Below are 12,875 nucleotides of genomic sequence, written 5' to 3' on the forward strand. Positions count from 1 at the left end.
GACAGAAGCATTCTCTGAAATGGACACCTCTCTTATTTACCAAGGCTGTTCTCCAACCAAGGAATGTGCAAGAAATGCATATCCTAGTACAATGCACCCAGAGTTTCCACTGGCTCCCTACAGCTGCTCTTGACCTTGGGCAGCCCTTGGGCAGCTGCTGCTCCCAGATGCCCCCACCAGATTTCAGGCAGCCAAGGAATGAACCACCCACCTGCTGCAATTTTGCAAGAGGGACAGAGGCACCCGCAGTGGGCATCTGGGCCACAGCAGCTGGCAAGAAGCCTGGGGAAAGTGTGAGACGCACCTCAGTGTATCTCAGCAGGGAAGGGAGGAGTCAAGGAGAACCAGGGATGCTGGAGAGCATTTGTAGCCCCCCTTACTTACACCTGGCTACAGTTGGGCATGAGGATTAAAGGGCTTACTCTGAGGCTTCATAGGAAAGGTGAGTTTTTGGATTCTGAAGAGCCCTTGCAGCTTTAATCTGCTCATGTTCACTCCTTGCCAGACTGATCTCCCACCCCGTTCTCTTCTTTGCCTCCCCCACTATTGACATTTAGGCTGCAAGTTCCTTGGGGACCAAGACCTATTTATTAGCGAAGCTCTATAAAGCACCATGTCGCTTATTGATAGTGCTGTGTCATTATGGATAAAGAGCAACGGGAAGGGCAGGGGAATCAGGGGAGCAAAGGCCTCCTGCAGGCGTGCCATGTGTGTGAGGGGCACTCTTGCTCCATGCAGCTTTTCCACAGTTGCTGCGGCTGGACTTTGCCTGCTCAGCCGTGCGGGGGTGGGGTGGGGGGTTGACCTTTGGGAGAGTCAAGCGGCCCAGGGGGGCTTTGGGATCAGCAGGCTGAAGGGAAGCCCTTCCCATTTCCCCAGGCTCTGCTGGCAGCCGTTGGGCAAGGAAGGGAAGCCAGGAAGGGAGGGCGGGCAGCAGCAAAGGGCAAAGTGGCAACATTCAGCCTGGCATGGCTGCCAGGTCCGGCCAGGCACAGCATGCATTCATCAGCAGGGCAAAAGCTCTCGGACGGACGGCTCAGGTCAAATGAGAGAGAGAGAAAGAGAGAGAAACAGTGGAGACAGGCAGTGGAGGAGAAAAAGGAGGAAGAGGAGAGAGGTCAGGACCAGGACGGAGGACAACGGTCAGGATAGGCGCCAACTGGCCAGCCAACTCAGGCTGATAGCATGTGGAAGCACGCAGATTGAACTGGGATGGGGAGGGGGGCAGGGAATGAGCGTGCACACCTCTGAACCCCCGTGCGCAGCACTCTTGACCACAGGGTTGGCTGCTGATCTGGCTCCCAGGGCCCACTAAGCCACACCAGCCCACACCCTCCTCCTGATGCGCAATGCGTCTAACTGATAGCTGGAGCCCAGGGTCCAGGCTTCAAAGCCCAGAACCTCTCTGCACCCGTCTCCAGGCACACCTTGTGCCAACCCAAGGCCTGATCCCTAGAGGCCATTTGAGCTCCACCATTGCAGGGCCTCTTTCTCTCTCGGCACCAACCTCAGATTCCCTCTCTCAGGGCAGCCTCTCTCTGGATCTACGCAGGTTTTCCTATCTCTGTGCACCACAGAAGGTCCCCCCTGCATCGCCACAAGTCTGCATTCCTACCGCCTATCTTTCTGCAAAAGCCGCTTCCTAATGCCAGGCTCCCAGTCTGGATCCCCCCCCCCCCCGCTATTCACTTTATGGACCCCCAGCGCCCTCTGTATGCAGCGGGGCACATGGCACCACAGCCACTTTGCCCCTTGGACTCCAGGACCCTGGGCTCCTCCACCCTTCCGCTTGTCTCGCTGCTTCCCCCCAGGAAAAGCTCCTCCTCCTCACTGAATGGGTTTCCCATGGATGGGTGTTTGTTCTGCTTCAGTGATAAAGAGTGGGTTTTCCCAAGGAAAGAGGTGGGGCAAACTGAAAACTAGGAGACCAGTGGAAATGTGGATGTGTCCTCACTCCCAACTGTTCTTTAACACCTGGCTGTGGCCCTCGCTGGCCCCCCAGCTATGCTCTTGCCTCCCTTGCCCAAAGCCACCCAGCGTGCCCCAGCACCTGATCCCCCCACGGCATTCCCTGGGGGTCTGTGCATTTATTCCACCCCACCAGGATGTGAGCTTAGAGTTGGCTGGTTCTAGCTGAGGCCAAAGGGGAAGGAAGCTGCCAGCCAGGATTGGTTTTTAGCAGGCAGGTAGCTGGTTGATCTCAGGGACCACAAAATGGGCTGAAGGGGGCAGCAGAAATCCAGAGGGAGGGGGAGGGAGGGGCAGTCACACTGAAAAGACCTGCGCAAGCCTAGCCTGGGCACATGACTCCGGGTTCACAAGAGACACCAGGCAAGGATCTGGGCCAGCACTCACCATTCATCTGGGAGGGCGACAGGGAGTAATCCCGATTGGAGTAGCGTTTGTCTCCCTTCAGGCTACGACTTTGCCGGGAGGAGCCTTCCAGCATGTTGATGATCTCACTGCGGTCTATGTTGCGCAGAGCCGTGTACAGGTTTTCCACTGCCAAAGGAGAAGAGGAAGGAGACATAACAGCCAGACGTGACAGCAGCAGGGGATTCATTTTTGCAACCGTCTGTCATGGAATGCAGCAGGAACAGGTTGTCCAGCCCCTGCAGGCTGCTTCTTCTTCTTCTTTTCTCCCCTCCCCCCATGCTTTATTAATTGAAAATTGTATAACAAAAATGATCATTAGATATTGAAGACAGCACAAAAAGTAAAAAATAAATAAATTACAGTCGTTCGTTCCTCAGTTATTTGCTTTTTACACCATTTTGCAATTGATTTCAACGTGACCTCCCATCTTCCATTATATTCCCAGATTATATTTCTTGGATGCACACTTCACTTTATTTTCTCCACATTGTTTGGCTTACTTTAAGTATTATATTATCCTATTCACCCACAGAAGTTCAGTAAATACCTGCCAACGGATTAATATTTTGACAATATTCCTTTACACAAACACTATATATGTCCCACTCTCTGTTAAATTTTTCATCTGTAACATCTCGTAACCTTGCTGATAGTCTCGTTAGTTCAGCATACTCTCTCAGTTTATTTTGCCACTCTGATTTGAATGGGATATCTTCTCCATTCCAGCCTTTTACAATTAACATTCTGGCAGCAACTGTAACATACATAAAGACTCTCCTAAACTTTTTTGGAATTTCATTACCCATAATTCCTAGCAGGAAGGCTTCCGGCTTTTTAGGGAAGGAACATTTGAACATTTTCTTCAGCTCGCTATAAATCGTTTCCCAGAACTATCTAATCTTTTTACAGTTCCACCACATGTGGATTCATGTGCCTTCAGCCTCCTTGCATTTCCAGAAAATGTTTGTCCTAGATCTAAACAATTTGATAGTGCAAATCCTCCTCTTTCTCTTATATCAATCAATAATTTATGTTTAATTCTAGGTTCCCCCCCCATTCCAGATAAATCTTGATATATCCTTCTGCCAATCTTTGAAGCAGCCTGCCATCCCTATCACCGGAATGGACTGAAACAAGAAAATCATTTTTGGGAGTATGCTCATCTTTATTGTGGAAATTCTTCCCCCAAAAGAGATATTTAGCCTGCTCCAAATTTCCAGTTTGTTTTTGATTTCCTTCCAAGTGTTAACATAGTTATCCTAGAATAAATTGATATTCTTAGCTGTGAACCATATACCCAGATATTTTACTTTTTTGCTAATTTCCAGGCCGCATATAACTTGTAATTCGTTTTTTCCTTGCGCATCCATATTTTTTTACCAATAATTTGATTTTCTTTGTGTTAAGTTTAAAACCCGCCACTCTCCCGAATTCATTTATCAACTCTAGTGTTCTCAATAGACTTTCCTTTGGGTTCTCTGTCATTTTTATCAGGTCATCAGCAAAGGCTTTGAGTTTATAAGATTTCCCCCCAACACTATACAGTGGTGCCCCGCAAGACGAATGCCTCGCAAGACGGAAAACCCGCTAGACGAAAGGGTTTTCTGTTTTGGAGGTGCTTCGCAAAACGAATTTTCTATGGGCTTGCTTTGCAAGATGAAAATGTCTTGTGAGTTCCTGTGGGGTTTTTTTCCTTTTCTCCCCCTTTTTCCCAAGCCGCTAAGCCGCTTATCAGCTGATCCGCTAAGCCGCTTATCAGCTGATCCGCTAAGCCGCTTATCAGCTGATCCGCTAAGCTGCTTAACAGCTGATCCGCTAAGCCGCTTATCAGCTGATCCGCTAAGCCGCTAATAGCGCTAATCCGCTAATGGGCTTGCTTCGCAAGACGAAAAAAACCACAAGACGAAGAGACTCGCGGAACAGATTCTTTTCGTCTTGCGAGGCACCACTGTACCTCTTATCTTCCCTTCTTCTCTTCTCTTTTTATTCAGGATTTCCAATACTAAAATAATGGAGACAAAGGGCATCCTTGCCTGGTTCCCTTCCTTATATTGCATTCCTCCGTGATGTTGCTATTTATAATGAGTTTCGCTTTTTGTTCTGAATAGCTCGCCTGTATTCCTCTGCAGAAAGTGTCACCAAATTTGTGTTTTCATGAAACTCCACGAAACAGGCTTCACTTGTCCACATAACAGTTGGATCCGGTGGAATAAATTTTCGCCTTGAAAAGCATGTAGAGCTGGAAGAGGATGTAGGAAAGACTGTCCTTCTTTTGACTTCCTTTCAACTCTAGGTACTTTTCAAGGAAGAAAAAGTAACCCTCTCCACAACCAGGGAGGAAATGAATGCTGGCAGAAGATCCCCAAGAATGTACCTTTAGGGAGACTAGCCATGCACAAATGAGGAGCATTGCCCCCCTCACTGCCGGCCCAGAGCAGGAAAGAGCAGGCCTGAGGGGGGTCCGGCATGCCAGCTGCTCCAATGTGCGGTGCATTCAATGTTTTGATGGGTGAGGGTGAAGGAATGCCATGTATTGAATGTGGTCATGTGCAAAGGAAAGTCCCCCGGGGGAACCTCAGTTCTGGTGGTGTGTGGCCTCCCTCTTCAGGACAGCCCATGCGCCCCCAGCCCCCTTGCTAATACGCACTGTTGGCACTCTGGCCGCCACGGCTGGTCCACAGGTTCAGCAGGGCCAGGCTCTGCTCCAGAAGGGAGTTGGGATTCTCCACACGGATCCTATTGATGTCATCCACACCAAACTGCAGCTCCCGGGCCAGTTCTGGAGGGAGTGGGGGGTGGCGGGGACAGGAAAGAGACACAAAGCACAGCAGCCATCAGAGATGGGGGGGGGGGAGCAGGAAGGCCCTGCGACTGGCCCTCTGTGCCGGGGGCAGTGAACCTTTTGCGGCCCGAGGGCCAGCATGCAGAGCAACCTTCCAAGGGCCACATGCCAGGGTGGCGGGAGAGCAATGGAAGTGACTCTTCTGCGGCACAGGGGGCTGGTTTCTGCACACAGGTCGGTGCTCCTCTCTGCCTTGTCTCCAGGCAAGCAAGAGGCGTTGTCAGAATCCAGGGACACACCCCAGCCAGCCCAAAACTCTGTGCATGCAAAACAAGGGCTAGTGAGGGGTGTGGCCCAAGGGCAGCACCAAGAGTCAGACAGGAAGGCCTGAAGTTCCCCACCCCTCCCTGCTGTTGGGTATGCCACACTTGATGCAGTTTAGCTATATATCTAGAAAAATATTAAAATGCTGCTGAGAGTGGTTGGGGCAACCCAGTCAGATGGGTGAGGTACAAGTAATAAATTATTATTATTATTATTATTATTATTATTATTATTATTATTATTAATGGTTTACAAGAACTATGTGCGAAATCACACAAGAAAAACCATACACAACTGTTGTAATCAGATATGGAAGGATGTGCTCCTGATTGCTGAGGGCTAATGGAGCAGAAACGGTTCCAGCCTGCATTTCCAAGTTGGCACAGGAGCCACCTGCTGAATCTCCCCCGGCAGAACCTTCCCTACAACTGGGCCCGTGACACTGAAGGCTCAGTGCAGCCTGGCCAACTTGGGGAATGACCAGCAAGAGGCTCCTGCAGAAGATCCCAGTGACCGAGCTGGGAGACAAGGGTTCTGGAGACTTTTTTGCCAGGTGGGTGTTCACAAAAAACAAAACAAACAAACAAAAACCACAGGGAGTGTGTGGGATAATAGCAGGAAAGATTCCCACCCAGCAAGCCCAGAGTGCTGGGAACTCAGAGCGTCTGAGGTCAGTTGTGGGAACAGATGGGAATATTTGTGGCATGGAAAATGGCAGGATGTCAGCAGGTGCCAGTTGGAAATGAGGCCGTATGTCTGCCCCAAAACACTTGCAGGCACAAACAGTATTGGCAGCAGTATTGTGTATAAGCGCCTCGATGCCTCCAGAAGAACAAATCATGAAAGTACAATGAAAGGGAAGCCTGGAAGGGCCTTTCACCCCTTTTTTGCAGGGACACCAGTGTCACTCACCAGCCCAACTGAGGCCCAAATGCTCTGCAATGACAGCCATCTTCATGTCTGTTCTCTCCTTCTCTGTGCTGCTTACTGAGCCTGGGGGGAGGGGGGAGGAAGGGGGAAGCAGAGTAAGTTTTGGGCAAAGACAGGGCACAAAACTCACGGTCACTGCTGGGGTCTCTGGCATTGTGCAGGTTGTTAGCCGGTTGTTAACAAGGTCAAGAGGCTGATTGGTCCCTTACTCAACTTTGCCCTGGTCTCAGTCACAAATCCTGTTCAGTTTCTCTACTACTACTACTACTACTACTACTACTACTACTATTAAAATTTCTATACTGCCTGAAGCTATTACCATCAAGTAGTCTGGCACCCAACCCACCTGGGATGCTAGCTTTCCACAAAGGAAACAGAGGAACATATAAACTCCCTGCCTGCAGAAAGCTCCTATCACCATCATCATCAGTTGCTTTTCAGTTGTACTGAAAGCGTCTCAAATTAAAACCAGTTAAGAACATCCAATAAAAATCTAGAAACACAGCTGAAGCGATAAAAGGGTGCACAGATCCCACCTCACTAAGAGACACCAGAATGTTTCCCTTCAGATTAATGGCAAAAGGCCGTCTTGAATCCCAGTTCCATTTCCTGACCTATGAGCTGCCCTGCCAAGCCCACTCTTCTGGCCCCAAGGACTCTTACCCAGGGTGCTGTCGCTGGGGAGGCTGTATCTCTCACGCAAGGCTAGCGGCGTCAGCGTTCTCCTTCGCTCCTCACTGCCGGAACTCTGGGGGCATCAAGGAAAGGTATAACCTCCAACATTTGTCCAATAAAAATAGGGACAGCCCATTCCATAATTATAATTTTACTATTTATACCCCACACATCTGACTGGGATGCCCCAGCCAGCATCTCAGCAGCTTCCAACATATATAAAAACATAATCAAACATGTATCACCAAAAAACCCTTCCCTATACAGGGCTGCCTTCAGACGGCTCGGGGTCAGATAACTCCATACCCTCCAACATTTCTCCAATGAAAATAGGGACATCCTAAGGAAAAGTGGGACATTCCGGGATCAAATCAGAAAGCTTCTCTAAATCAGGGATGTCCCTGGAAAATAGGGACACTTGGAGGGTCTGGAAAGGCTGGTGAGTTTCCTGCCTCCAGGAGCCACTGAGAGAGGGAGGAGCAGAGACACATGGCAAATTGGATGAAGCCCTGCCTTACTGCACTGAAATCTTGCAGTTTTGCTTGACCCTGTGTCAGTATTAAACTGAATGTTAAACTGAATGTTGTCTTTTCTGAGACTGTAACAAACCAATTTTTCTTATACGAAAATTGCATGGATATATTGTCTAATTCCTTACCGTACTGTGGTACCTCGGGTTACATACGCTTCAGGTTACAGACTCTGCTAACCAAGAATTAGTACGTCGAGTTAAGAACTTTGCTTCAGGATGAGAACAAAGGCCCCATTAGCTAAAGTGGTGCTTCAGGTTAAGAACAGTTTCAGGTTAAGAACAGACCTCCAGAACGAATTAAGTACGTAACCAGAGGTACCACCGTACTGTGCTAGGGCCCATCCAGCTGCAATTAGACAATGTGTTATATGACTTTCCCCAACCCTTTTCTATCTGGTGATGTATTTATGCATACATATATTTTATGTAAGCTGCTTAGAGACCCTCTGGGGGACAGGTGGCTAGTAAGTTTAATCAGTACTATTTTTCTAGAAAAAGAGTGACTGGAACTTACCAAAACGCCTCCCTTGTTCTCTTACAATGGTGATGGTGCCCACCTGACAGCCACCAGAACTCACCTGAGAGATGCCGGAACTGAGTTCCAGCAAGTTCCTCCTGGGGAAAAAGCCCTGCGTTTAACGACTAAATAAATAACATGCTCAGGCAGGACTCACCTTGGAACAGGGCGGCATTGTGATGTTCAGGTGGCAGAGGACATGCTGGAGCTCCTCATACTTCATGGCTTTGCGGAGGAAGGACAAGGAGCCACTGGCTTCCCGGCTGCTGTCTCGCACCTGCCCCCAATATTATTATTATTATTATTATTAATTACTACTACTACTATGCAGATTTTCTTCCTGACAAGGACTCAGTTAAGCTTATGAATAAAACAGAAACAACTAAAAACATTTTTTGAAACCCAATAATTTAAAAACAATTATACATTTATTGAACTAAAACAATATGTGTGTGAGAGAGAGAGAAAGAGAGAAAGAGAGAGATTAAAAACATGTAGCAAATTACAATAAAAACAGCACAGTGCCACCCTTTCACTAAATGCAGTCAGTTCCCAAAAGCCTCCTGGAATGAGAATTATTATCATGATAACAATTATTTATTTATACCGCCTTGTTCTCAGAAAGGGACTCCAGGACAGCAGAGAGGGAGCCTGTCTAACTTCTCCCGGGAGGGAGTTCCAATCTGAGAGCAGCCACCAAGAAGGCCTTCTCCCACGTCCATGCAAGTGGGCTTGTGAGGGTGGCAGGACCGAGGAAAGGGGGGGGGATGTGGTTTTTCAGAGAGCTTGGACCTAAGCCTCACAGGGCTTTATGAGCCATCATCAGCCCTTTTGAGTCGTGCCTGGAAATGGACCAGTAGGCAGTGGGGCCGTTGTAGGAATGGGACTGAAGGCTCCCTATAACCCCAGGAAGTGAGGAGAACAATGGACGGGAGTGATCTATTCCTCAGAGTCAGGATCAGTGCTGATGGGCTTTCTCAACAAGTGTTTGGAAACTGTGTTCCACAAGTTTTCTCCAAGCTTGCGATGTCTTTTTTGGCCCCCTCCACACCTTGCTCCCTTCACTGAGCTACAATTTCCAGAGTTCCTTAAGGAGCTGAACAGATGGGGAGACCAACACCAACTGGACGCAGGTTCCTCACGCATCTCCTGGCCTATGCACCTGCAGGTGGGCTCGAGAGAAAGACTAGGTGGGGCGCTGGTCTTGAGCCAAAGCGATGTGGGACTTGTGATGTATTGGAGCCATGTCCTCTCTGAGGGGGAGATGGCACCTGCTCCCCACTGCAGGGACAGGACGGACCACTGGCTTGTGCTTCCACGCTGGTGATGGGAAGGTATTGTCCACTGCGCAGCGGGAAGCAGGTGTGGGTGTGCTGCTCTCCAGCTCCTGCCACCTGAAGCAGCTGCTCCACGTCATCCAACAACAGGCCTGGGCCCTGTATCTGGGCACCACAAGCTTTTAAAGTGTGGGTTTTTTGGAAGGGGTTATTGGGTTGTTGTTTTTATTTTGCGTATTTTGTGGTTTTATATTCTGATTTTATTCTGTGAACTGCCCTGAGAGCTGTGTATATAGGGTGGTATATAAATTCAAACAAGCAAACAAGCTGGGAAAACATGATTGCCAACCAGATCATGATGAATTTCAGTGGCATCACAGGTGAGAGCAGCAGCAGGCTGGTCGATCAGAGCCCAGCGCTTTTACTCCCAAAGCATCCTGCTGACCCCCTTGCCTCTCACCTTGACAGGGATGATCAGGCGGTTCTCCCGGAATGACTGGAACAGGAAGCTGCGCTGCTGGGTGGCCTTCTTGATGGGCACCAGGTTCCCAGAAAGCTCTGTGTGCAGCGGCATCCCCTCCACCACCTGCAGAAACAGGCAGTAAGGTCTCCAAGCCTTTGAAAGGGTTATGCTCCACCTCCAGAAATGGCAGCTCATCATGAAACGCTGTCATGGCACAGGTTTAAGGCCATCCTAGAAGCTATGTTGGGCAGGTACTTTACTCTGGCATGCTTGTTTTTTAAATCAATCAATCAATAAGGAGGCATTTGAGCTAAACCCCCCCTCCCCAGCAAACCCCTTTAAAATTGTTGAGGGTCTTAGAGGGCCACTAAATAATTTTTCTGCCTGTTGTAGCAATTGTAAAGAAGAAGAGTTTGGATTTGATATCCCGCTTTATCACTACCCGAAGGAGTCTCAAAGGGGCTAACATTCTCCTTTCCCTTCCTCCCCCACAACAAACACTCTGTGAGGTGAGTGGGGCTGAGAGACTTCAAAGAAGTGTGACTGGCCCAAGGTCACCCAGCAGCTGCATGTGGAGGAGCGGAGACGCGAACCCGGTTCACCAGATTACGAGTCTACCGCTCTTAATTGCATTTTTGCAGACACACTACAAACCATTTGAATGAAGGTCACAAATCACTCTCTGGAAACCACTGCAATGTACAATTCTAATGCTACTAACAATAAGCAAGGGCTATGACAGCACTTAAAAAGCTCCTTCTAGACAGCGGCCTGTCCCTCAGCCAAGAGCTTCAGCAGGGCGGGGCCCCAGGTACCAGGGGAGCTACCTCAATGTCCCGGCTGCGTGCCACTTCAGTGAAGTTTTCATGCTGCTCAAGCGTCTTGTCCACTTTGTCGTCGGTCATGCAGTAGCAGCGCAGGCGGCCCTCGCGGCCCTCGTTCATTTTGGCAAACACCACGAACTTGGCCATGTAGGGCACAGCTGCCAGCTCTTTGTAAAGCAGCATAGCAAAATGGATGGCTTCGGCTGTGCACGGGCAGTCTGCCAGCCAGAACCTGGGCAGGAAGAGGAAAGGGGCACTTGGAAGAAGCCAGCAGGCTCACCACCCAGCCGTAACCAGAAATTTAGGAAGCTGAGCTATTTCCCAGACTTTCAACAACAACAACAATTTATTTATACCCCACTTATCCGGCTGGGTTTCCCCAGTCACTCTGGACAGCTCCCAACAGAATATTAAAAGCACGCTAAAACGTCAAACATTAAAAACTTCCCTAAACAGGTCTGCCTCTGGTACACCTTTTTCTATGTTCCAAAGCTATGCCAGTTTAATTATCACTTTGAGGTGCAAATGGCCCCTCAGGCTCACCTGGCAGAAACATTGGTGGTGAAGTTTGCACACTCGTTGGCATAGACAAGCTTTGTGGTTCCTGTGATGTCCTCCCATTGTGCTGGGGCTGTTCCTCCTGAGACAAGAGAGTGGGGAGAAAGCACACAGGTGTGCACAGGAGGTTTTTGGAGCAGGCAGACTGACCTGGAAGGGCCCTCACAGCCTTCAATCCAAAATGCACTTTCCCAGATTTGAGCCGGGAAGGCTGGTCCATTAGGTCCAACCTCACGCTGCTCTCCAACCAGCCCAATGTGTCGCCGGTTGCCAGGCTCCTCTAGCATTGCCTTTGCAGAACTCCGAGGAAGAGGATGGGAAGTTGGGATTGCCTGGCGCTGGCCTGGCTACCTTCCACTTCAGCAGTCCCAGCGGGCCCAAGCCAGCCCTGGACTTGAGCTCTGGGGGCCGGGGGGTGGGGAGGCCTTAAGCAGAAGCCTGGCTGCACTGATTGGTGGCCCCTAGCCCCAAGAACCTCCTCAGGTGCACAGCACAGTTTTGCATTTGAGTACATTAATTAAAAAAGGGGGGGGGGAAACCTAGGTAACAGATGAATTTTTCAACACTTGAATGTTCACACAGCACTTAAAATGGAAAAGGCAGAAACCACCGGGGAAGGGGGAGAACTGAGCCAGTGTTTCATTCCGCTGGCATGCTCAGTTTCCACTTCAGCTGCAAAGTCCTGAAGAAAAGGGGCCTGCTCTGCAGTTGGAGAATATTCTGTGAGCTCTGTGTTGATATTTATTTCTAATGTTTACGGAATATATTTATATGCCACCTCTCCAGCCAGTATGGTGTGTAATGGTTAGAATGTCAGCCTAGGACCTGGTAGACCAGGGCTCAAATTCCCACTTGGACATGAAGCTCCCTGGGTGACCTTGGGCCAGTCACTGCCTCTCAGCCAACCTCCCTCACTGGGCTGGTGTAGGGATTAACGGGGTGGGGAGAACCACATATGCCACCTTGAGCTCCTTGGAGAAAAAGGGAGGATATAAATGTAACAACAACAACATTTTATTCCAGTCCACCCAGCAATGCAGGCAGTCACACTGGTTCTTCTTCCAGCACATCCTGGTTCCTTCCTCCCCGTGAGGTTACGCAAGTCACAGGGATGGAGAGATACGTAACGGTTTGCTGCCAGCGCCACTCAAACACCATACGGACAGTGGCAGGAACCTCTGTTCGCAGCTGTGCCCATGGGGTGCCTTGTCACCCCCCCCAACATGGCACCGCCCCCTGCGACACCACGGCCGTGAAGTAGCTGAGGCTGAGGGTGTGACTGGTCCCATGGCACCCAGCAAGCTTCACAGCTGAGTGGCCATTTGAAACCTGGGCTCCCAGGTGCTAGTCCAACACTCTAACCATTACTCCACCAGAAAGAACACTCTGTTCCAACTGCCAGCTGCTCTGGGATGGCCGAAGGGAATCTTGCCTTGACCCCCTCTGTCAGCCGCAGAACTGAAGGCTGTCATCCTGGCATGTGTGAGTTCAGGGTTCTTTGCGTTATTACCTGTTACTTGTAAGTCGCCTTGAGAATCAATTGATTGCAAGGTAGGGTATGAATCTGCTAAATAAACGAAACAAACACAGGATCCTTTTATAGTTTATGTAGAAGCT

At 49.5% G+C, this 12,875-nt stretch overlaps 1 protein-coding gene across 22 annotated transcripts in view; it reads right to left on the reverse strand.

Moving 5' to 3' along the window:
- Positions 1–12,875, reverse strand: part of ANK1 (ankyrin 1) — a 174,027-nt gene that overhangs the window by 20,801 nt on the left and 140,351 nt on the right. For 13 of the 22 annotated variants that reach the window (XM_083456591.1, XM_083456582.1, XM_083456596.1 and 10 more), the window contains 9 exons: positions 12,769–12,825; positions 11,244–11,340; positions 10,704–10,932; positions 9,874–9,999; positions 8,294–8,413; positions 7,076–7,160; positions 6,395–6,475; positions 5,024–5,155; positions 2,356–2,502 (listed from right to left, as the gene is read on the reverse strand). In XM_083456591.1, coding sequence (XP_083312717.1) covers positions 2,356–2,502; positions 5,024–5,155; positions 6,395–6,475; positions 7,076–7,160; positions 8,294–8,413; positions 9,874–9,999; positions 10,704–10,932; positions 11,244–11,340; positions 12,769–12,825 — 1,074 coding nt within the window. The remainder of the gene's footprint in view (positions 1–2,355; positions 2,503–5,023; positions 5,156–6,394; positions 6,476–7,075; positions 7,161–8,293; positions 8,414–9,873; positions 10,000–10,703; positions 10,933–11,243; positions 11,341–12,768; positions 12,826–12,875) is intronic. The other 9 variants (XM_083456574.1, XM_083456575.1, XM_083456597.1 and 6 more) reach the window with 2 other exon arrangements.

The sequence above is a fragment of the Podarcis tiliguerta genome (genome assembly GCF_965153285.1).
Source record: "Podarcis tiliguerta genome assembly, chromosome: 8".
Lineage (NCBI taxonomy): Eukaryota > Metazoa > Chordata > Lepidosauria > Squamata > Lacertidae > Podarcis > Podarcis tiliguerta.